The following is a 22,622-nucleotide window of genomic DNA, read 5'->3' on the forward strand; positions in this document are numbered from 1 at the left end:
ATGAGATTTTGGTGTAGATGGCTCAGCTGAAGGCTATCTCTCAGTTTCTGTGACAGGTCTTTACTGGATTTTGTTTTATGACTTTCAGACTGTTCATATGCTGTAGGTATTTCTTTAGGCCTGCTACTCCTTCTTTTGTCCTCCACCTGTCCAGTTTTCTCAATTCATTTTAATGACACAATAGACATCATACCGAGATATGCCAACTTTTTGGTTAATAAGACACTTTGGGGATCACCCTGTTGTTGAAAAAGTAGCCAACGTCCAACAAGAAGACATTGAAAGACCTCCAGAAAGCCAGGAGAACTATTGCTCAAGGTCACTTTAAAAATTACAATAAAGTCTGGATCCTTGGAAGCAAAATGTAAAGAAATGAGGGGTGACTTTTACACATTATTGTATTAATACTATTTGAGTTTAATGCATTTATGAATGGGTTTTCAACATTTAAATGCAAGATATGAGCACTTTATCTTTTATCCCGGTTTCTAATGCCTTTAGTAAGAGAAAAATAGAAACACCCACAAGGTAAATTAGTCCTCAAAATAGTGCAGCTATTTTGTATCTGAGGTTGTTGTTTTTTTCAATCTGTTCAACAATTAACACTGAAATGAGTATCGGTTATCTACTATCTGTCTCTTTACGTATTCACCCTGGTGCCAGTAACGACTCTATACGAGCTCCTCTTCAACCAGCATTGATGTTACAGACTGAAGAAGCTGTGGCCAATTGGACTCGCAGTGCAATAATTGAATTTCACTAAATTATGCTGCACAAATTGCTTAGAGAAATGTAATTGTGTGCTTTGCCTTTTCTGGTACTTCTAAAAGAACTGTGCACCTCAGTTGCTGTAGAGAAAATATGGTGCTTGGTTTTAGGCTGTTAGACTTTTCTTTGAGCTTCAGTTGGTGACAACTGTTAAGGGTTATTCATTTAACTTTGAACTTTCTAAATCATTGCTTGTCCACTGTAATGTTAAGGATGAACATGGATTTTTACATTCCTTTAAGTGTTTAAAAATGTGTATAAACAAAAGGATGCTACAGGAAAATATCCAAAATATCCAAATCCAGCATGTGAAGTCAATAGTTTAGTCCCCGACCGGTTGGTGAGCTGGGGCTGGGTGGAATAAGTTGCAAAGAGGGTGCTGCACCAAAAACCTTGCTTTGGTCCTCAGCAGGCAGACAGTAGTTTACATGGAAGACAACTTGTCTCCAAACAGTTGCTAACTAACTACCGAGTAGTGGTGAAACTTGAAAAAGTACGACACAAACCGTAACCTTCATAGTAAAAGTTTTGCCTTACCACTGCACCACACATATTTAAGAAGGCACAACTTTTACTTTGAAGGTTAACATTGTTTCTGGTTTGCATCACACTTTTAGCCAGTAAATGGCAAGTATTTGCAGATAAGGTCATAAGTCAGCATCTTCCTTAAAAACAGCACACAACTATCACAATCTGCTATCAACAAAACTATTGCAAGAAGGTTTTCTGTGCAGCACTATATACCTCTTTGCAGCCAGAAAATGCCCACAACTTTTCAGTCATTAGCCAAACAGTTGCGAAATACAGATTTTTCCCTAGTCACCAGTGATTTCCAGGATTTCCAGTCTGTAGGCCTGCATGACTTGGGCTTTAGCAATCAGTTTCACAGTAACTGCCAGAGCAACCACTCGCAGTTGGTTGGGGAGTACTTGTTTTTCCCTGGAAACCAGTGGTTGCCAGGCAGTTGCCAACCAATCTATGTGACTGGGGCCTTGCACAAATGCATCTTTGTTTGGGTAACCCCATTCAGCATTTCCAGCATCATACTTTTCACCCACCCATTCACTCTCTCACTTCTACTAATTTACAGATGACCCCTAAATAGCTATTTATCATAGAGGTATGAGGCTAAGAGACTTTCTATTGGTATTAATGTTAGTTAGTTAAGATAAGATAAGATAAGATAAGATAACCTTTATTAGTCCCACACGTGGGAAATTTGTTCCCTCCCAAAGGCCAAACAAACATGATTGTGTGCTGTATTTGTGCATACCTCCCCTCACACACAGTAGATACAGCAGCTGTCATTAGAGGGGAAACTGGTAAAAAAAAAAAAAAGAACGGCTTTTCTAATATGTAAATTCTCATTCAAGGTTTGCAGAGAGGTATTTTTAATTGTGACTGCAAGCAATTCTACTAGGGGCACTTAATTTACTTATTTACAATTCTTGGGATGAAGTTGTTCATGCATGAAAAGATCTTTCACATTTGCTGGATGAAAGAAGTTCACATATTCTGTGGCATGGGTGTGTAGGGTTCTTGCAGATGTTTATTTGCGCATACAAATACAGTAGGTTACAAGGTTTTCTGTGGTGCAGCGGTAGTAGATCAGCAATACTCATTAGGGAAGGCCAGCTTTTTTTTTTTTACCATTCTTAAGAAAACATGCATTGCTGCAACAGCACTGTGGTGTTGGCTGTCCATGGAGATGAACATCCCCATGAACCTGAGTCTTGATACATGCGCCCATCTGTCCCTGTTGATGAAGACTGGAGCGTCATTTTACACCTGTGATTCATGATTGCCCTGTGTGGATTACAGAAAATTCAAATTATGTTCAAAACTGTGCACCCAGTTCTTCAAGTCATTAAAGCCCTGGAAACCCTGGAAAAAGAACAGTTCAAAGAAATCATTAAAAACCTAAAATTACCATAACATTCATGCTCATGATGACTGGACGTAAACTTCTCACCACAACTTTATATTATTTGGTGACAAGGATCACTCACAACAGACATTTGTACAAAGTGCCGCTACAGTTGCAGTATCAGTGAATGTGAATCTTTTAGCCTGTTTCAGGATCTCAGTCGGCCTAGGACTTACGAGGTGGTGACGAGATGGACTGACGAATAGTAAATCCTGTCAGCGCACGCATGTACCCACACACACGGGCACAGACACAGTATATACTCACACACGCACAGGCATACATGTGTCAAAAGGGTACACGGTCTACTGCTGTGTTACCAAGCTCCACAGGATGTCCCACCAACTGTGGTCCGAACATATGGAACAGTTGTCACACCCTCACTCTTCACACATGTGCATTCATAGAGCACACACACACATACTCAACATACTTGGTGTAATCTCCACAAATTCCCTTTTCCTCACTTCCTCCACTATAAAAAAAACCCATAAAACGTGTCCCGCTTATAATGTCTCACATACACATCTACACAAAGACATCCCATCCTAGTTTTCTGAAGTCCTTCCTGGATGTCATGGTGGCAAGCTGGGAATTGTGAATGTGTGAGATGACTTGGCCGGTATTAGTCACTCTCACACACACTCCATCAGTCAACACTCTCTCACACACACACACTCAGTCACTGACAGACATATCCAGCATTATACAACAGCGTGTGCTCTCCAGTGCAACACTGGCATGCATAACAATCGCACGTACATTCCCAGCATCGCATGGCACACATGCAAAGAAAAGATACGATATAAAGCAGTACACCATAGTTGCATTAGAATAAATTCTTGATTGAATTATGTCTGTGTGGGCGGGGAAACAGGCAAGCACTGCTGTGTGGTCTGTTAGCGTCAGCCAGAAACACACCACACAGTTAGAGCCAATCACTAGTAATGAGTCTACGCGCCGCACATTCGCAATCAATTAACTGAAACATCTGCGAGTGGATGAACTCGTGTGCTCATGTGTGTACATATACATGTGTGGGTGGGTGTAAATCATAATTGATTTAAAGTGAGAAACTTTCTACTTTCCTACTTTCCCTCCCTGCTGTGTCACTGTTGGCCCACACTGAGGTGGAGCTTCTTTTGCCAGATCTGCCATTCCCATCCCCACACACACACACACACACACACACACACACACACACACACACACGAGCGTAAATTTCAGGGTCTGTGTTAGCTTCATTAGTGCGGGAGAGAGAATGGGCACCGCACTTTTGGCATGTGGGTTAGATTAGCCAGGCCTGCCGAGCCTTATAAACCTTTTTCTATTACAGCGACAGAAAGAAAGGGAGGAGGTTTTGAGGGTTCTCACTAATATATCTAACAGAAAGGAATATAACTGAGACACAGAGGCGTTGAAAAGTTTCCACTAAAGACACTAGAGACAGAAGGTCATCAGTGAAAGTGCAGCATGTGAGAAACTCACCCCTTTAACGAATTGCACCACAGAGACAAAGCATTAAAGCAAGCACACACAGACACAAAAAGGGCTGTAAGACAAAAACACACAAAGTCAGATATGCAGAAGCAGCTCACATTTTCTGCTTTAGAAGTGTAAATGATGTACAATGGCAACTGTTACACTGCCGTTCCGCTCCACCTTCCCTTATCTCGCCGCTGCCTGTGTCTGCAGCAGTCCAGCTATATATCACAGCTGACGCCCATTTGCTCGACATTAACGCGCGTCATGATTGACATCATTTTCAGCTTTAAAAATTTATGTGTGAGGCTCGGACTCTCTGAGTGTGAGCGGTGTGGGAGTGTGTGCACTTTTTTGTGTGTTCTGCGAGGTCAGAGGTGACGGCTGCGTCAGCACACGTGGTGACTGCCTTGCTGCATCGCATTGCGTGCGTCTTGACAGTGCCATCTGGGTCTGTGGTGATACTGGAGCAAACATGCGCTCACCTTGCCGAACTGCAACAGCACAATGTCTGCATGAGAACATAAAAAGCACCACTGAATCCTTGCTGTTGACCCCAGAACGTTATGAATACAGACACTTGAGTTTACTTAAACATCTGTTGCTGGTATCAGCCAGACAGTCCCACTTTAGCTACACTTTAACTGACATTGCTACAGTCACCATTTGTCATTTGTGACAGTCACCTTTCATGCACAAAACTCTACTTGGAGCATTTTCTCTATATTTTTTAATATTATAACTGCTCTGTTGTTTTTGGTTGGTTAAGATGTTTTGATTGGTAACAGCCAAAGCTGTTGCTAGACACTAAGCTCGACTGAATTTGAGCGTGATGCTGTAACAGGATGCCACCATTGCAAAGTCGAAGTCTTTAGGAACCAACCAGAAGCAACTGTCACGGCTGCACAGCAGTCGTGTGGTGTATTGAAAAAAAGGATCCAAAATGCAGGTACCGGCTGGGGTGCGAGTGAGTGTTTATTTACAGCGGTGAGAAGGTGACAAAACAGGAAGAGCAGAGCGGGGAGTAAACAAACCTAAACTGGGAAAACTAAAGAACAGAACTTAAACCAAACACTCACGGGAGGAGGAGCGAAATGCACAAAGAGAGATGGCAGAGAGACGCAGAATGAATACCAGGTAACAGAATAATGCAGACTGACATGGAACTAAACAGACGACGCGACAGAGAGCACAGGAAAACACAGGGCTTAAATACACGGGGAGTAATCAGGGAATGGGCCACAGGAGGGAGACACAGCTGGGAGCAATAAGGCTAACGAGACAGGGGAGAGGTAAAACTGAACACACTGACATGAGACATGAACTTTCAGAATAAAACAGGAAACTAACAGACACAGAGAATCAGACAGGACACTGAACTTGACAGGCAGACTCATGAGCAGACACAATAACACCATGGACAGACAGAGGGAACACAGAGAAGTGGGAGCAGGCAGGCAAAGAACAGAAACCTAACAAATGGCAAAATCACAACAGAATACACACTCGGAATGAACAAAAGCATAAGGAAACACAAAACACTGAGTCCTCAGACTCAGGACCATGACAAAAACACTGAGTCCTCAGACTCAGGACCATGACAGCAACAGCCTGGGCGCCTAAGCATCAGTAAATTAAACAGAAGGAAGCCCCACATGAGTCCACTCACTTTAACTGCAAGTGGCATTTATAACTCTGTCTAATTGAACCCAGTGATTGATGCCAATAAATGAAAGTTGAGAGGAGTTATTATTCTGGGAGTCATGCACGAAAGAACAAAAGGTGGCAATGAAAATGGAGTGATTTGGAGAGTGAAACCCACTATGACATGGAAGCTTACTTAGATATTACTGTTACAAGAATCTTATACTTTATCACTTTATCTTCTTTCTCTGAAACATTACTCAGGTTTCTGGCACCGGCAGCAATAGAAAATGATAAATACTGATAATGCTAGCTATTATTCTCCTGTTCAGCTTCTCATTTTTCAACCATGATACTCTTGTCTTCTCTAAGTTTGTCTCCTGCACATCCTGGGTTCACATACTAAAGGAGGGCATGATGAGTCTGGGATGATTGCAGATGTTCCTTGCCTGTTTCTGTAGGTAAGGGGTGAGCGGATTTTATCCTGCCTGCGTGGTTCAGCTTTGCTCTAATGTTTGTCTTTTTACTGCCTTTTTCTAACGTTTTGATGACTTAGAGAGTCATTGTACCAGATCTGTGCCCACTGTTGGCCACTCTTTTGCTTTGATAAGGGTTATTCAGTACTAAAGGTACTCCAAGTCTAGATCTACAAAAACTGCATTTAATCAGCTCAGAGAGTGAACCGTGTCCACTGTAAGGTGTAATGTTCTCGACTGTGACGAGCTCTGGTGATTGCAGCTTAGATTCACTGACCTCTACAGTGGTGACTTCTGGTGTTGCTGCCAATCATGCTTCAGGGCCATGTTTGTGCTTGGCTTTTGAATGGTGTCCAAGCTGTCCTCAGCTTCTGCAAAGGGCGTCTCCTGGTTGCTTGTGTACACAGACTGAAGGAGGACATCGGTTTGTGTGCATTCCAGATTCTCCTTATCAGTGTTCATGGATAACGGTGTGACCAGACTTTTTTTCTGCCTACTAGGTGATTTCCATATAACTTCTTCTTTCCAACATTTTGCTGGTGTGGAGAACTATCATATCAAACCTGTGTTCAAGGTTGGCACATTCTGGCATTTGCTCATGCACATCTGTCTGAAGCTCCATTTGCAGATTTAATGGTTAAACTAGCCAAACAATCATTGCAAGCACCTAAACTGAGGTACATTTCACAGATTATCACGTAATTATTATCAGTTATATGATGGTTGCTGAATAGATCTGATCATCACACTAACTGACTAACTAATCCTAGTTGTGGATTTAGGAAGCTGTTATCTCTAAAGTGTTGTTGGTTATCCAATCAGCCACACAGATGAGTTAAGTGAAACCACTAAAATCTTTCACCTTTTCACAGTTCTCCTGTTCTAGATGAACTCTGCTGTCGCTCCCCTCTCTGTTCTGGCCCACTTGTCAACCAGTCAACGTTCAGTGGAAGCCAGTGTCTTCAACTTCCAGGATGCACAGTCAGGATCTTAAGGACTGCCCAGGCCTGTGCGTGGGAATCCCCTCCACATCCGAACGGAAGCTTGTACACAGAAGGACACATTTGAAGAACCGTAACTTATGAGGGCCGACAAATGAAGACAAGAGAGTACTCAGGTGTGATACTGCAAATTTCTGTATTGATCCGGCACCAAGTGTTATATTATTGATACCAATACAGACAGTGATACTCTTAACTTATATAGGCAGCTTATATAGGGAAGATCAGTGCGCCATGACTTATGAGATGAATCTTTAATTTGCAAATTCTGGAGTCCATAAATCGATGGATGATATCATGGTGGCTACATACATCTGTTATGTGCAGTCTATAGTTATCATCTGTTTTATGGATCTAGTATTGGTGGGCCGAGTTGTTAGTGGTGTCAAATATGGTGACATTTCTCACCGTCGCCTTTACTGATAATTTGATGTATGACCAACCATCTATAGCTTCATCTGGGCTTTTATACTGCCTGTGGTCAGTTTATAGATGTTCTGGTCTAACATTAATATGAGACGTGGCACAAACTGGGTTTGATAACGCTGCACTGAAGTGCAGTGTGTTTCAGGTGTGGTGTGGAGTTTTGGGTGTAAAAGCAAACAAAGGTGATGGATATCACCATACATATTTTATTTTTAGCAACTTCTAAATGCATTACAGGTATATCCATGCTGCTCTGAGGATAAAGTAAAATGACTTTGGTGATCCACTGACTGTTATATTTACTTTTGGTGACACCAAAAGGACTCGTCCTGTGAAGGCTCTTGTAAACCTTGATAGACGTATCCTGGAAAATGGATTGACTTTACTGGTGTTTTGCTTTTTTGTAGCAGTATCATCATGAAACCTGTATTTGAGTAAACCAGATTATGAATGAGGAATAGCTCACTAAAGATTAGAACTGGATGGAGACGTCTGAATCTGTACAAACAATAGTTATAAGATATTACTGCTGCTCACAGTAAACACGTTACATAAAGCTAAAAAGATAACATTTAGAATCAATAAGGGTAATTATTTGTTAAAATAAGGTCCAAGCGCTCCTAAAGCCAGCTAAAGAGAATGATATGCATACAAGCTAGTGGGCAGAGAGAGGCAGAGAGAAACAACCCCATTGCTGTCTTGTATTTCCCTCTTATCAGTAAGTCACAGCTCTTATCAGAAACATGAGTCCAACAGAATCTTCATAACTGCATTACATAAAACACAAACACACACACACAGATTCACACACACAGCTGTCTGGATTTATGGGCAGTCTATGAGCACTGACATCTTCAAATATCAAATAACTATTTCATTTCCCTAACAGGGCAAACATCGCACATGGAGGTGACTCTTTTTGTTCCCATCTTCCTCCACAATAACATGTTCATATCCCGAGTCTCACAGACACGCCTGGATCACTCTCAGACCTCACAAACAGTCTTTTTTGAGTCTGCCATTGACGCAGGAGAGCTCAGTATCTGGTCTAAGCCACAGCTGTTTATAGTTGCTTCCATAAATGATTGTAAATAACACTGCCAGCTGATGCTTGAGAATCTGGTTAGTTGTATACAGGCATAAATCAGCGCTTTACAAATCATTGACTCCCACAAAACAACTGGCAGCACGGTGGCTCAGTATTTAGCACCAACAACAAGGTCCTGGGTTTAAAACCTGGGAGGGGCCCTTCTGTGTTGAGTTTGCTTGTGAAGGTTTTCTCTGGGAATTCTGACTTCTTGGCAAATTAAAAGCATGCTCAGTTAATGCTCGCTAACTTAACCCAGAAGACTGTTGCAAAAGATATTCTTTAAAAAAAAATTCACTTTCTGGTAAATAAAGGTTACAAGAAAACTGTGATGCGTAAAACAAATAAGAGAAATAATAAAGCAGGAACTTACACATTTGATATAAAAAAAAAGCCAAGTTTATATATTTATATATGGTCCCACTACCACAGTCCCAGATTTCATGTCACAAGTTTTACAATAACATCTTTTTAGCGTGTACAATATGACATTTAAAATAGAAAAACAAAATCTAAACAAGCAACAAACTACCTCGAGCTGCTTGTCCAATGTGTTCAGTCCTGTTATAGCTACATTCAGTGGACATCGTTTAAAATATCACCAATTCTAAGAATAAGGTGCAGATGTGATTCCAAACTGCAAACTACTCCGATTTTTATGTCTGTATAGTCAGTTTAGATTTTACAATGTACAAATTACAAATATTAATGGTGTGAGCATTCATTTAACTGCAAAGACAACACTCAGCATTCTTGCTTGAAAACACTGGTGAACGTTGCTTAGTCAAAATTATTGCCTATAGGTGATCTCGCCTTTGAAATGGTTACTTTGAAGATGGGGAGAAAATCTGTTATCTTTAGGTGCATCAGGATGGCAATAAAACTTCTTTCGGTGGGGTATATATTGCAGTTAACTGTGGTTAATAGGCAAGAAAAAATCAAAAGTCGATTGACGTCTACATTAACTGAAATTCACAATAACCACTTGCATTCAGAGTCCAAACAGAACTTGGAAGATGTGAGAAAGAAACTGCACTAATAGTGACGTAGCTGCTGCTGGACAGTGATTTATCAGCAAAATGGCACAGACAATCAGGAGCTTTGCTTTAACATATATAACCAGAATAAAACCAGTTGGCGATACATTGCTATTGGAGAGAGAAAAGAAGCACATCAAACACTCGACATGCTGGTCTAAAGTCAAGCTTTGGTTAAAAAGCAACACATACCTAACCTGTATAAAAGAGACCCAGTTCTTATCTACACAATTAAATCGAAACTCTCTCGGCCACAATTTAGAAGAGAAAAAATCTTCACAGATTAACAGACCTAATCCGTATATAATTCAGGCAAGTGAAGGAGCAGATGGGGGGAAAAAACTAGACTGATAAGTCTGACAGCAATGTGGTTCTTTTTTAGCTTGTTCCTCCATTATATGCTAAATGAAGGAGAACACTTGACCTTGCATGTGTTTTTACTTTGGCTGTTTCCTCTCCCCTCCACCTCCTTCTACCCTCATCCCTGGGGCAAGGTCTGCCCCTGTGCACCTCCACTTAAAATGACCCTCCACCTTCCTGCCCCCTCCGCAGTCCACCTTTACCCAGCTCAAATGGTTAGCGTGTGTGTGTGTGTATGTGTGTGCGTGTGCATTTGTCTTCAAAGTCAAGTGCCTCATTGTGTGCAGAATTAATGATAATCCTTCGTAGTGCTCCTGTGCTGCATAAGCCCCTTGAGCTGCCTTTTACCTTTTACCTCCAGAAAAACACACGTCTCGCTGAGCCCCGTCTTACCTATAGAGCTGCCCAGAAGCACAAAAGACAGACAGCTCAGACAGGCAGGGAGAGAGATGGGGGTCAGTTGAAACCAGTTGGACCGAACAGAAGTTATGAAAGACTTCTTGAAATCGACAGCGGTTTGGTGTCTCCCTGCACAGCGGTAAAGCTCTCCAGGTCTCTGCATGCATGTCTACACACCATCTCCAACTCAAATTAAAAACTTCTTTTCAAACTCTTTGACCTTCCTTCCTCTTTCTGTTTGCCTTTCTTATCCATTTTTTCCAATTGCCCAAATCAAGAGCATAGCTTCAGAAATGTAGGCTATATATATATATTGGGTGGTCAAAAATGTATTCGAGGACCTTTGTGAAGGAATGCAAAGAAAGGCTCTATCACAAATAAACATTACAATCCCATACAGTGACCACCGTACCTCACTTAAAGCCAGGAATTCTAAACAGATGTCTTCATGCATTCACTTGCTCAACAGTGAGTACGCCTGTCTGTTTGGACATGGGAAGCTGATGTGAGGGTTCACACTGGACTCTGTAGGGAACGGAATACGGCATCTCTGTAATAATCACAATGGCCATGCTCCAACCATAATACTACCCCTCCCTCAGGACTCATGCACACATCCATACGCACTGCACAAGCACGTGCACTCAGAAAACACCTAGGTAATTATTTCCATACCTGTTTTCTTTGCATTTATATTCCTGTCTCCTTCATATGCGTTCATAAAAACAATGCCAAAGCTTTCGAAGGTTATATGAATGATTTTTGAAAACTCGTTTAAAGGCCTCTCCTAAAAGTACGGCGTGCATCTGTGCAACGTCAGAAACACATCCCTGGACTCCCTCAACTTAAATGGAATTTGGTCATGGTTAACTAAAATTTAACAAAAAGCTCAAGCTAGGTGGGAGAAAGAGCAACATGGTTATCTGAAAATCGACTTCCTTTTCTTCTTCTTTTGTGTACTTGCAAAAGTAACTAAAATAAAAATGTAATGAAAAAGTCAAGCCATTTAGCGGGGTGACACCCACCCCGCTAAATGGCTTGTTTTGATTTTTTCACAAAGGATTAAATATGTTTGATCCAGGTATTAGCACAAATTGCATCCTCAGCCTTTAAACTGACACAAAGCCTGTGCTTTCAGACACAAAGCTTCTGAGTGTTTCTCTAATTCATCTAAATTTTTAAAACTAAGCATCCCCCACTGGTCTGAATGTGGGGAGGAGGAGGAGGAGGAGGTTAATGGTCACAGAACTGTGCACCCCCTGTGACTTCACTTGCAATTTGGTAAACTCAACAAGACGCCAAGAATTAAGAAGGATGAAACAAGAAAAAAGCATGGAAAAACATGCGTCACAGTCAGTTCTAGGGCACACAGGGCGAAGAGAGTGAGTTCATACCAGGCAAACATGCCGAGCCAATTTATTTGTTAGTGTGAACAATAAAACCCTACTAATACCAGGTAAATCTTGCTTATATTAAACATGGGAGGTGTTTCTTTTACGGCATATGGAGAACTGGTTCTAATCATCCTTAAAAAGTCTATGGGCACATGGAAATGCACCTGTAAATTAAATTCACTTGAAACATCCTAAAATGCATCATTCGCACTGCCCTCTTCAGGGAACAGAGAGAATTAAAGTAGGGAAACCAGCAGGATGAGATCTGGGCAGAAAAAGTGTAAATGAGGAAGGAGTTAGGGGAAATAAGATGGATAATTTGGTTGTCATCTTTCCGTGGTTATTTTAAAGGATATGCTTTGTTCTTGGGTGTAATGAGTTCTTGGGATTTATTCATCCTGTGGTTATATTTAATCGGGTAGTTGTGTTTGGACTTTGAGAGCTGGTTCAACTGAGGGAAATTAAAATGTAGTGCTACTGTGCCCCTCTTCTGAACTTAATAACAAGACCCAGGTGTGCACTTACACAGTTATTCTCACAGGCCCACACCTCTGAGAGGGCCTATCCGCAGTTACGGCTGTGTGCATTGTCGTAATGAGATATAGTGACAACTGAGGTGTTAAAAGGTCCTCGGGGTGGCTGCAGAGGCAGCAGAGGGCCCACCACTGAGGTGGGAAGCTGCTGCTCTTTCCCTGATCGCTCAATACATGTTGGAGATACAGTGTACTACACTGACACACAACATACACGCCGGCATTAAAACACACACTCACGTGCACGCACTGTGATGCATGGATGCTTGAAAGTAAAGCGCACATAGCCACAGCAATGTGGTGACCCTGCACACGATCATCTCTGCCGCCCCCCCTCAGGGCACACGGGGCTGTATGCTGTTGGTCACGCTCCGGCCCAGAAATGCCATTCACCAGACTGCCGTCTTTCATCGCCATCTCCACAGCAACAGCGCCCTAAGTCACCGTGACAACGAATTCCACCTGGGCTTGTGACACTTGTGCCTCCTCCACGCTCACCATTCAATCACGTCTCCCCGTTTGCTCTACAGCCCTCCATCGCTCTTCATAACTATTTCATATGTCCTCTAGTCGGCCTCCCCGCTCTGTCCCCGCCACAGTCTCTTTCCACGAGCCCATTTGATTGCCCTTGTTGTTCACATACCTTCTGGGGTTCCCCATTATTGGTTTGGATTAACCTATCAGGGGACCCTGAGAGAAGCAAAAGGTTTCAGCAAAGGCAGACCCTGCATTCTTTGCGCATTACTTAAGACAGTGTAGATGGAGAAACACACAGAAAAAAAGCAAAATCCTTTATTTATTTATTTTTATTGCATACATCCTTCATCCCCTCAGACTGTACAAATATACCTTTAAGTCAGTGATTTAGGAGCACGATGTGCCTTAGTGGCATGTAATCCCATCAGATTTGCAATTAATTACAATTTTCAAAAGTGACACAGTGAAAGTGGGGCTTTTGGGCCTCTTTAACGTCCGCAGCTTGATTCCCCTGTTGACAGAACAGCCGCAGCTGGATGTAAATAAATAAACTATATTTATAAAGTGTCAGATAATAGAATTCTGTAATCACGATGAGTAATAATGGTGAATTCACTCGACTCTGCTAATCCAAACATGTCCTGTGTACAGTGCGCCTAACCCTCACATCCTGAAAGCGCTCTGCTGCCCTCATGCGGTCACTCTGACTGTGACGAGTGTGATGACACTGAGGATAGTGAGAATATTTGCATTTGTTTGGATTTTCTGCTTTATTACAATCCCCATTAGCAGCTACCTTTGCGGTCGCACATATACATGCAATCAATGTTCAGAAAACATAAACACAAAACAAAGTAAGCCGTTCTCATTCAGATGTTATTGAAATTCATGGAAGAGAATATTTTTTAAAAAACTACCTTATAACAGGATATTAAACAGAAGCAATGATCACGAGCTTCATAGAATAAGTAATCAATGCAATATACATTAATTTCCATTCAATTATGATTCAGCATTTCCCATCTGTGTTGTTATACTTTAGCTTCAAAATCAAGGTTATAAGTCTGCTTCATATTCACACGGCAGCTATAGACTCTCTCTCTCCACCAGCTGTGTTTGTTATACAACTGGTAATGTCTTCAACCAGATCACAGCATGAGAAATTACAGTTTTTAAACAGTTTGATTCAGCTCAGTATAGTTTTATTCATGTAACACTAAATTACAGCAGCAGATACCTCAAGGGATTTAACCCTATCTAACCCTATCGAAAGATTAAGACCCTACAATAAAACAGAGAAAACCCCAACAATCAGACAACACCCTATGACAAGCACTCGGTCATGGTGGGAATGAAAAACTCTTTTTTAGCAGGAACAAATCTCCAGCAGAACCAGGCTCAGGGAGGGCAGCCATCTGCCACAACCAGATAGGAGTGAGTGGAGGGAGACAAGACGAAAAATAGAGCTAGAAAGTAATAATAACTAATGATGCACTTTTATGTTGAGTTGCTTGATTTTTTTTTTTTTTTTATTTCATTGGCTTAAGCAATAGATCCAATCACACACAGACCACCTGGGCTTGAGTCCAGGCCCCCAACAGGACCTGTGCATCTTCTGTGCTCAATGAGGTGAACTTTAACAGTGCGCAACTCTACAGTCGCTGCTGCAGTTTCACTGCTGTTAAAGTGAAACTGTGAAAGTGTCAAGCTGCTGTTTGGCAGTGGTTAAATCCTTATATACGATCTCATTTTGTACAGATATGTGATATGTAACTCGGATAAAACAGGTGGTGTGTAGTTTCATTTTCTTCCTCTTTCAAGGGTAATATTTACTCCCTTGCAATAGCGCTGCATTATACAGTACAGCTGCATAACACTCAATGTTAGGTATATTTTAGCATTAACAATGTCTCCATTAAATGTGCTGTGAGTAAGTAACCACACAGCTTTGGTCTGCATTTTATGTCAAATCTGCACAAAAACTACTCTGTGGTGTGTCGCGCATCCTTCTTAGTCATGCCAAACACCAGATGCTGTGTGCAGAATTGTTCCGATATTTAAAAAAACAAAAAACATCACAGCGAATATATTTATGAAATCACAAGCTATTAATTCAATGATTTGAGTTTAATTTTAGGAGTTTAAATAGACTTTTAAAATAGTCGAGTATGCCACGTATTCCTTTTTTACTCTCACTAAATCAAAAATCACATATCTGACCTGTGACTGTGGCACATCAAATGTTTTAATGTCAGGGGTTTTCCTGCTCAGAGTGGGGCTGTTGTGAGCTGATTATTCTTATAAGCACAAATGGTCCACATGTAGTTCAGGCAAGGAGTCTGTGTTTGCTTACTTAACAGAATTGTGTGGTGCCTGATATCGGGCATGCTTTTAAGCTTGTGTCTGACTTGTCGTGTCTGAGTTTCACATTCTTTTAGGGAGTTTCTGTCTTCTTACATGTCAGGTATCGATTATTGTGTTTTGGTGTAGATTTTTGTGTGGTTTTATCTTCTGTCACTGCTGTGGTTTCAGTATTGTAGTAGTGCATTTCCATGTTGGGACATCACTGCCTCATGGTTTTGAGACTTCTTAATGGTCCTTTGTATTTATCACTGTGATTTTCTTGTCTGTGTATTTTATCTTGTTGTTTCTGGTTTTACTTGGATCTTTACAGCTGCTTGTGCCTTGAGTTTTACTTCTCCCTCGTGATTGTCTTGATTATGTACATTATGTCCCTTTCGGTTATCACTTCCTTGGTCAGCCCTCTCTCCCCCTCTTTGCTTTGTTGGTTTTCTGTTGTTCCTCGAATGCTCCTTGTGTATGTGTACTATATTCCTGTGCATGGGTTGTTTGTGTCATTGTTGAACCTTTGCATTCTTTCTCCTTTTGTTTTTTTTTACTTTAAATTAAGTTCACTTTTTGTTTTGTCACTCTATATCCTGAAGCCTTTACTATGACACAAGTTCAGCATATCCAGGGTATCGTTCTGGATTAATTTCTGGATTAATTTACCCTAACACTGGACGTCGGGATAAGCAGTCACGCAATCCCACACCGTGTTGGACAGGAAAGGGGTGACAGTGGCAGCATCGGCATACAGAGGTCTGAGGGATCTTCCAGAAAATGGTGACTCTATTTTCCAGAGAACTGATTGGTCAGTAGACAATCATCTGGTCTGCATTTTTAACTGATTTGCGAAACACAGTTTTAAATACATTTTTGTTTAGCTAAGTAAATGATAAAGTAAATGACACTTAAATAAGTGGTTTGAAATATTGTAATCACATTGTGATTGTCCCTTAGTGTTTTTTAATGCAAGAGAGACTCTCGATAAAGTTTCTATCTATAAATGCCTACATATGTTTGCCACTGTAAACAATTTGTTCAATTGAACAAACAATCATTTGTCTGGTTGAATGATATGTGACCTCTGTGACCTCTCATTCCTCTCATTCCTCTGCATACTACCACTCCACATTTTCTGGAGACTCGGGTAAAGAGAGGGGCTGACCTCTCAACTCACCACCTGGTGGTGAGTTGGATCAGATTGCAGAGGAGGATGCTGGACAGACCTGGTGCACCTAAATGTATAGTGAGGGTGTGCTGTGAACGAGTGGCAGAGGCCCCGGTCCACAGGATCTTCAACGCACACCTCATTCATACTTCCAATAGGTGGTGGTAATGCACCCGCCCAAATAAAGTTGAAGAGTAACTTATCAATACTGTTTTATGAGTTTATTATCGAGGTGCAATGCCAATGTTGCGTATGTAAGACGAGAGATGCCTTCTACTTTAGTTATTAATACTCTACCTTTTAATGATAAATCTCTTAAGAGTCACTGAGTAAATCTGTTTTTGAGTTTCTCTATAATAGGATAGAAATTTTGAGTAATTCTTCTTTCCTGGTTTTTGGTTATTAGAATACCTAAATAGCGAACTTCTTGTTTTATTGGAATGTTACACAAAGCTGTTTTCGAACATTCTTTTATTGCCATAAGTTCACATTTAGGAATATTCAAGTACAGTCCAGAAGCTTTGGGAAACGTGGAGATTGTTTCAACAGCAATAGATATTTGATGTTCATCTTTTAGGAATAATGTGGTGTCATCTGCTAACTGTGTTATGAGTAAATCTTTGCCAATTAGCATATACCTTCTATATTGCTTGACTTCATATGACTAGACAACAGTTGGGCAATTAACAAAAAAAGGTATGGAGAAATGGGACAGCCTTGTCTTATCCCTCTTTCTATGTTAAATCTGGGTGAAGTACCATTTGTTAATTTAATACTGTTGTTACTGTTATTGTATAATCACTGAAGAGAAGTAAGTACCAAAACCATATTTATCTCGAGCTTGAAATATAAATTCATGCTCCACTGTATTGAAGGCCTTGTGGAATTCTAAAAATAATATGAATCCATTGCTATTTATTAGGTCAGAATAATCCAGAATATCTAAAACCAATCTGATATAGTTATGTGTCTTTTGGGCAGGAAGCCAGATTGTGTTTCATCAATAACCGAGTCAAGAACCATCTTAAGTCTACTAGCTAAAATTAGAGCAAATGCTTTATAATCGTTATTTAATAAGCTAGTTGGTCTCCAATTATCAATATTAATAGTTCCTTATTAGGCTTTGGAATCAACCTGGTCAAACCTTGATGCATTGTACTGGGAAGTTGTTGGTTTCCTATGCTTTCTGCAAAATACTCAAGAAGAAAGGGAACCAACTCTTCAGAAAATGTTGAGAAGGGTCTGGCTGCAGCCGCTCTGGAGCGCCATATTTTGTGACCTCCACAGTAGGCTGCATGGATACAGTGGAAACCTTGGATCGTAAAGGGTTGGGACAGAGTCTTTCATATATAAATTTGCCGTTAGTAATTTCATAATTCTATGAATCATCTAGTCTGCTTGCACTGATCATGTTGGTAATTTGTTTGCGTTACAACAACGGTCATTTTTAAATTTTGTTTTTTTAATCGTGCTCCAGGAAATGTTGGCAAAGAGAGGAAGTGAGGTAAGGTTCGCGCATGCGTGGTCGGATTGGGTTTCAGGTACGGATCGGGTAGCGGCGACAAATGCACCGCAGCGGTTACAATACACAGCGGCTGTAACGCAAACAGGGGAGAAAGAGGGGCAGAGGACGAAGAATGACGACGCTGCAGTGTAGATGCATGGCAGAAAAGAAGTTGTTTCGGCGGGAACTTGATTCTTGGCGTTACAAATTGATACACTGCGTCGGTATGGTTCATATGCAGTTTAGTATTTTGTAAAAAATAAAACATGTAGTGAATGGTTTTGTCCGGCAACAGAGGGATCGCTACCCGAGCTGTGTTGGTTCCTAGCTAACTAGCAGCTACTGATGTGGCTGCTTTTAGTGTTCAGTTAAGCCAAGACAGCTGCTTAGCTAGCTCCTTTTGTCTGCGCTTGCTAGCCCTTCGCCGGCGTTAGCGCTTTCTTGGGTCGTTTCATTTCTGTCTTAAATTGGATTGTAACCAATAAGATATAATGCATATGCCCAACCAAGATATGTAATTTTATCTATCGGTGTACCATAACACAATCAGTTATATTAGTAACATACAGTTATAATTGTTTATTGTTCGATGGCTATGCTATAGCAGTGCTTAGCTAAAAGCTGTTGTTATTTCGGGAGGATGTTGTTGTTACGTTAAGTAGGCTAATGTCAGTGCAATGCCAGGAAAGCATTCATTTCAGTGGTGTCCGGTAACGGTTTTTCTCGGGCTCTCTTCTAATTTGAACGTAGTTTTTAATGCTACAGCAGCTGGTGATGTTAGCATAAGGCTGGCGCACCTATTCGTAAGTCAGTTTCCTACTGTGTATAACGTCTAAACAAGGGGTGTCAAACTCGTTTTAGCTAATGAACCATATACGGTCCAGTCCGGTCTCAAGTCGGCCGGATTTATAAGACCACTGTCCATTTGGTCACAAAAAAACTCGATCTTTTTTTTAATTTTTTTTTTTTAAACAAAGCAAAAAACTGACATCACCCAAAATATAGAAGACTCCCGTAAAATTTTGTCAGACATCAAATTATTTTGGTCATTTTGCAAATATGATGATTGATGTAGTTTCAGCATTTCTCGATGTTCTTTGCATCGTCTGGTATTGTATGTATCACAGTTAAAAAGGCACAAAATAAACCTTTACATTTGTTTTTGTGATTTAAAGAAATTGCCTGTATCTACAGTTACATTTTAATTCCTGTGAAATAATGCTGTTAACACCACACCAGGAAATTTTAAATGGGAGTAATAATAACTTCACGGTAATATTCACACTGCATGTTTGACACCTCTGATCTAAACTGTTGTGACAATGGCATCCTACATGTAATCATGTATGTGTGTTTTTCAAGGTTTATAAAGAGTTCATTGTAAACATCTAAATTGTTCTGTCTTCCTGAAAATGACAACATAGTAAACAGTTTTGAGAGCAGATTTTTCTCAGATCTTGGAGCCCTAAACCATGCACTTGTTCGTATCAGCACTGATGGATTGCTCCCATTTTTGTCTTGCAGGGTTTGAAAGCATTCTGGAGGGAATTTATGGCCCGCTGCCGAGAGACCTCAATTTATTTCATGGTGGGTTGTTGGTTGTATATGCTCTTTACCATTGGCTTGTGACTATAAGAGGACTGTACATTTATTTTCAGCATAAGCGATGATATTGCCAAACAAACAAATCATTATTCTTGCCATGCCTTTTGTCTTCCCAACGCTGTCCCATATCTATTCTTATAATATCAGACCTCAAACATGTGTCACCAATATTAAGGCTTTTAAACCAAAAACGATTAGCATTTGTTGTGGGATTTACTTAGCTATTGATTGGTATTCATTATGTTATTTAAGTAGTTGAATCAGAAACTACGTATTCAGTATGATTCATACTTGTACTTCCCATTTGACTGTAATTTTAACCGTATATTGTTTTTAAGTAGGACTCAAAAATAGCAAAAACAATTCTTTTCCTGCTCATTTAAAAGCAGTCCACTTCCTCTTTAACTCATAATTTTACATATATATGCTCTATGCTACCTCGAGAGAAAGCACAGCAGATTGCATTATTAGATTATTTAACAACCATTGTTAACAAATTATGATACAGTTTCACTGATCCTAGAGGCAAGTCTAAATATTTTCTGGTATTCTAATTTCAATATTTTGTTAGACCTAAAGCTGTGGTAGGAGTAATCAGGGACTAGATTTTCAAAAGCCTAAAACTGAGCCCTGAGGAGATAGAGTCCATTTCTGTGTCAGATGACTGTACAGTATGCTGAAAAGTAGAGTCTCCAGAGCTCCCAAAACCATGTTGAGTAAACTGTAATGTATCAGCTGAAATTTAATCTTCTTTGCCTTTGCCATGTGTTTATGTGTGACCCATTTCTCACCTGCTAAAATTCTGCAGTCACATAACAACCTCAGCGTCACAAAAGCCCCCACGCCCTGGAAACTTCCGTCACTCTTTACGGTGTGCTCCAAGACACCACCAGTATGTCAGCCTCACAAGAACAAAGGTCTTCACAAAATATTTGCAGTATATAAAGCAAGCAGTTACACCATAAAACATACCCATGGTGCCACTACCCTTTGTACTTATATCAGGAAGGAGCACAATATCGAACCTGGAAGTCAAATAAATCTAACCTAAAACACCAGAATTTGGTAGATCCCTGAAAAAACTAAAGAAAGTCTTACTTTCTGTCTCTCTGATGCCTTTATTAGCTTCGATCATGCCTTCACATCCCTCTAGCACTCTGTGGACACCAGCAGCCAAAACATACAGCTTGCTTGACACTGTCTGGGATCTCATTGAAGTCTGCAGTGTCATCTGGAGTTTGAGTTAGGCTACACTGGAACCTAGTCAGATGACGTGATAGACTCCTGGCTGGGTGGATGATTTGTTCAGTGAGGCATTCATTTGAGACAAGATCAGGGTGGGAAAAAAATCTATCTTAAATGAATGATAAGACAGCGCAACACCACTGTGCAACATTTTTTTTACTGCCACCCTTAATAATTTATTTTCCACACTATAAGGCATACTTAAAATCCTTTAATTTTCTCAAAGATCCTCAGTGTGCCTTAATTATTAATTCCAGTTGTGCTTACTGACCTTGAACCAATTTTATGTGGTACACAGCGCTCAAAAATCTGACAAAAAATCTTTTAGTACAACTTTAGCTACGAAGTCGCACCGCTTGATGTATTGTCGGAGGATTACGGGTACCGTAGTCAAGGGCCTCGCGGAGTAATCTGGGTCCAAAGCTGCGTCTGCTTCAGGTCTCAAAGTCAAACGAACACTGCGGCATCACTGAGAGTTACAAACTGTCTAAATTCTTTCATCTTTAATAAAATGAGCAGCGTTGCTGCTTTACCAGGTGTGACAATTAAGTTTAACATCCAGGTATCCATGAAAACAGAATTTCTTAAATTTAATGGAGTTAGAAGTTAGCAGGAAGTTAGCTCGCTAGTTTCCACCTAAACATGGTATACCACGTTTTGAGTGAGTGATTTGTGAAAAATATAAACATACAGCTCTGCTATCACTTCCAACATAAATGAAGACAGAAAAGTAAACAGCAGTGACTTTTGTAGGGTTACTGAAGTTGGACTAGCTGGTATATAATGCTGTGCTATGTGATCGCTAGCAACATAGCTATGTTAGCATAACATAAACAGTGAAGCTGGAGGATAAATGCTAATGCTTGTTTCGCTTAATGCACTTTATGGTCCAAAAAAATACGGTACTAACAATATGAAATTAAAATATACTTAATTCATATAAATTGTGCCTTCAAAGTACCAAAATATCCTTTACACTTTAATTCATAGTATTTTAGGCATCGGTCTAAAATTATTCTGGAAAACTGATATTACATGTACCTTTAAGAAAATCATAGCAAGGCTTTCCATGATATGAAGTAAACTGCTGATGGGTGTAGGTACATCCAACCTCAGAAACATTTTAGCTCAAAAAGTCAAATGCAGTGGCAGCTGATGCCGCTTTTTAAATACAAGCGTGCAGCACACTATTGGCAACAGTAAAATTACTGGCAACTGTAGGCATTTACATTTAATGCAGCATCATATCTAAAGTCTGATTTTAATCACTTCTTCAATCAGTGATGTATTCATGTAATATACACTTGGATTAGAGCAAGATGGTTACTTAAAATGTATCTAAAACAATTTGGGGTAATGGGTCATATGCAGATAATATAAAATATATAATTTATAGGACATTTTATTCTGTTATACATTTACAGCTCAATGTATAAGGTTGGAAAATTATATTTTCAGTATTCTTTTTAATGCTATGTCATCTAATCAGACAAGAGGTGAGTTGTGCATATACCATGATAAGGCATCATGTGTCTGTCTGCCAGAGGTGGGTAGAGTATCCAAAAATTGTACTCAAGTAAGAGTAGCATTACTTTAAAATATTATTACTCAAGTAAAAGTGAAAAGTAGTCGTCAAAAAAGTTATTCAAGTAAGAGTAAAAAAGTACTTGGTGAAAAGACTACTCAAGTAGTGAGTAACTGTTTGAAATGTCCGGTTTATTTTATAAATAAATGTTATCAGAC

General features: G+C 40.2%; 1 protein-coding gene across 3 annotated transcripts in view; it reads left to right on the top strand.

Annotated features, from left to right (window-relative positions):
- The first annotated feature begins 7,259 nt into the window (after positions 1-7,259).
- The window catches only part of lcorl (ligand dependent nuclear receptor corepressor-like), a 30,957-nt gene continuing 15,594 nt past the window's right edge, over positions 7,260-22,622 (top strand). Inside the window, exons 1-2 of one of the 3 annotated variants that reach the window (XM_026170990.1) lie at positions 7,260-7,414; positions 19,554-19,616. In XM_026170990.1, coding sequence (XP_026026775.1) covers positions 7,393-7,414; positions 19,554-19,616 — 85 coding nt within the window. In that variant the 5' untranslated portion in view covers positions 7,260-7,392. Of the gene's footprint in view, positions 7,415-18,022; positions 18,254-19,553; positions 19,617-22,622 lie in introns of those variants that run through there. The other 2 variants (XM_026170991.1, XM_026170989.1) reach the window with 2 other exon arrangements.

This window comes from Astatotilapia calliptera, chromosome 6 (genome assembly GCF_900246225.1).
Source record: "Astatotilapia calliptera chromosome 6, fAstCal1.2, whole genome shotgun sequence".
In the NCBI taxonomy this organism is placed as follows: domain Eukaryota; kingdom Metazoa; phylum Chordata; class Actinopteri; order Cichliformes; family Cichlidae; genus Astatotilapia; species Astatotilapia calliptera.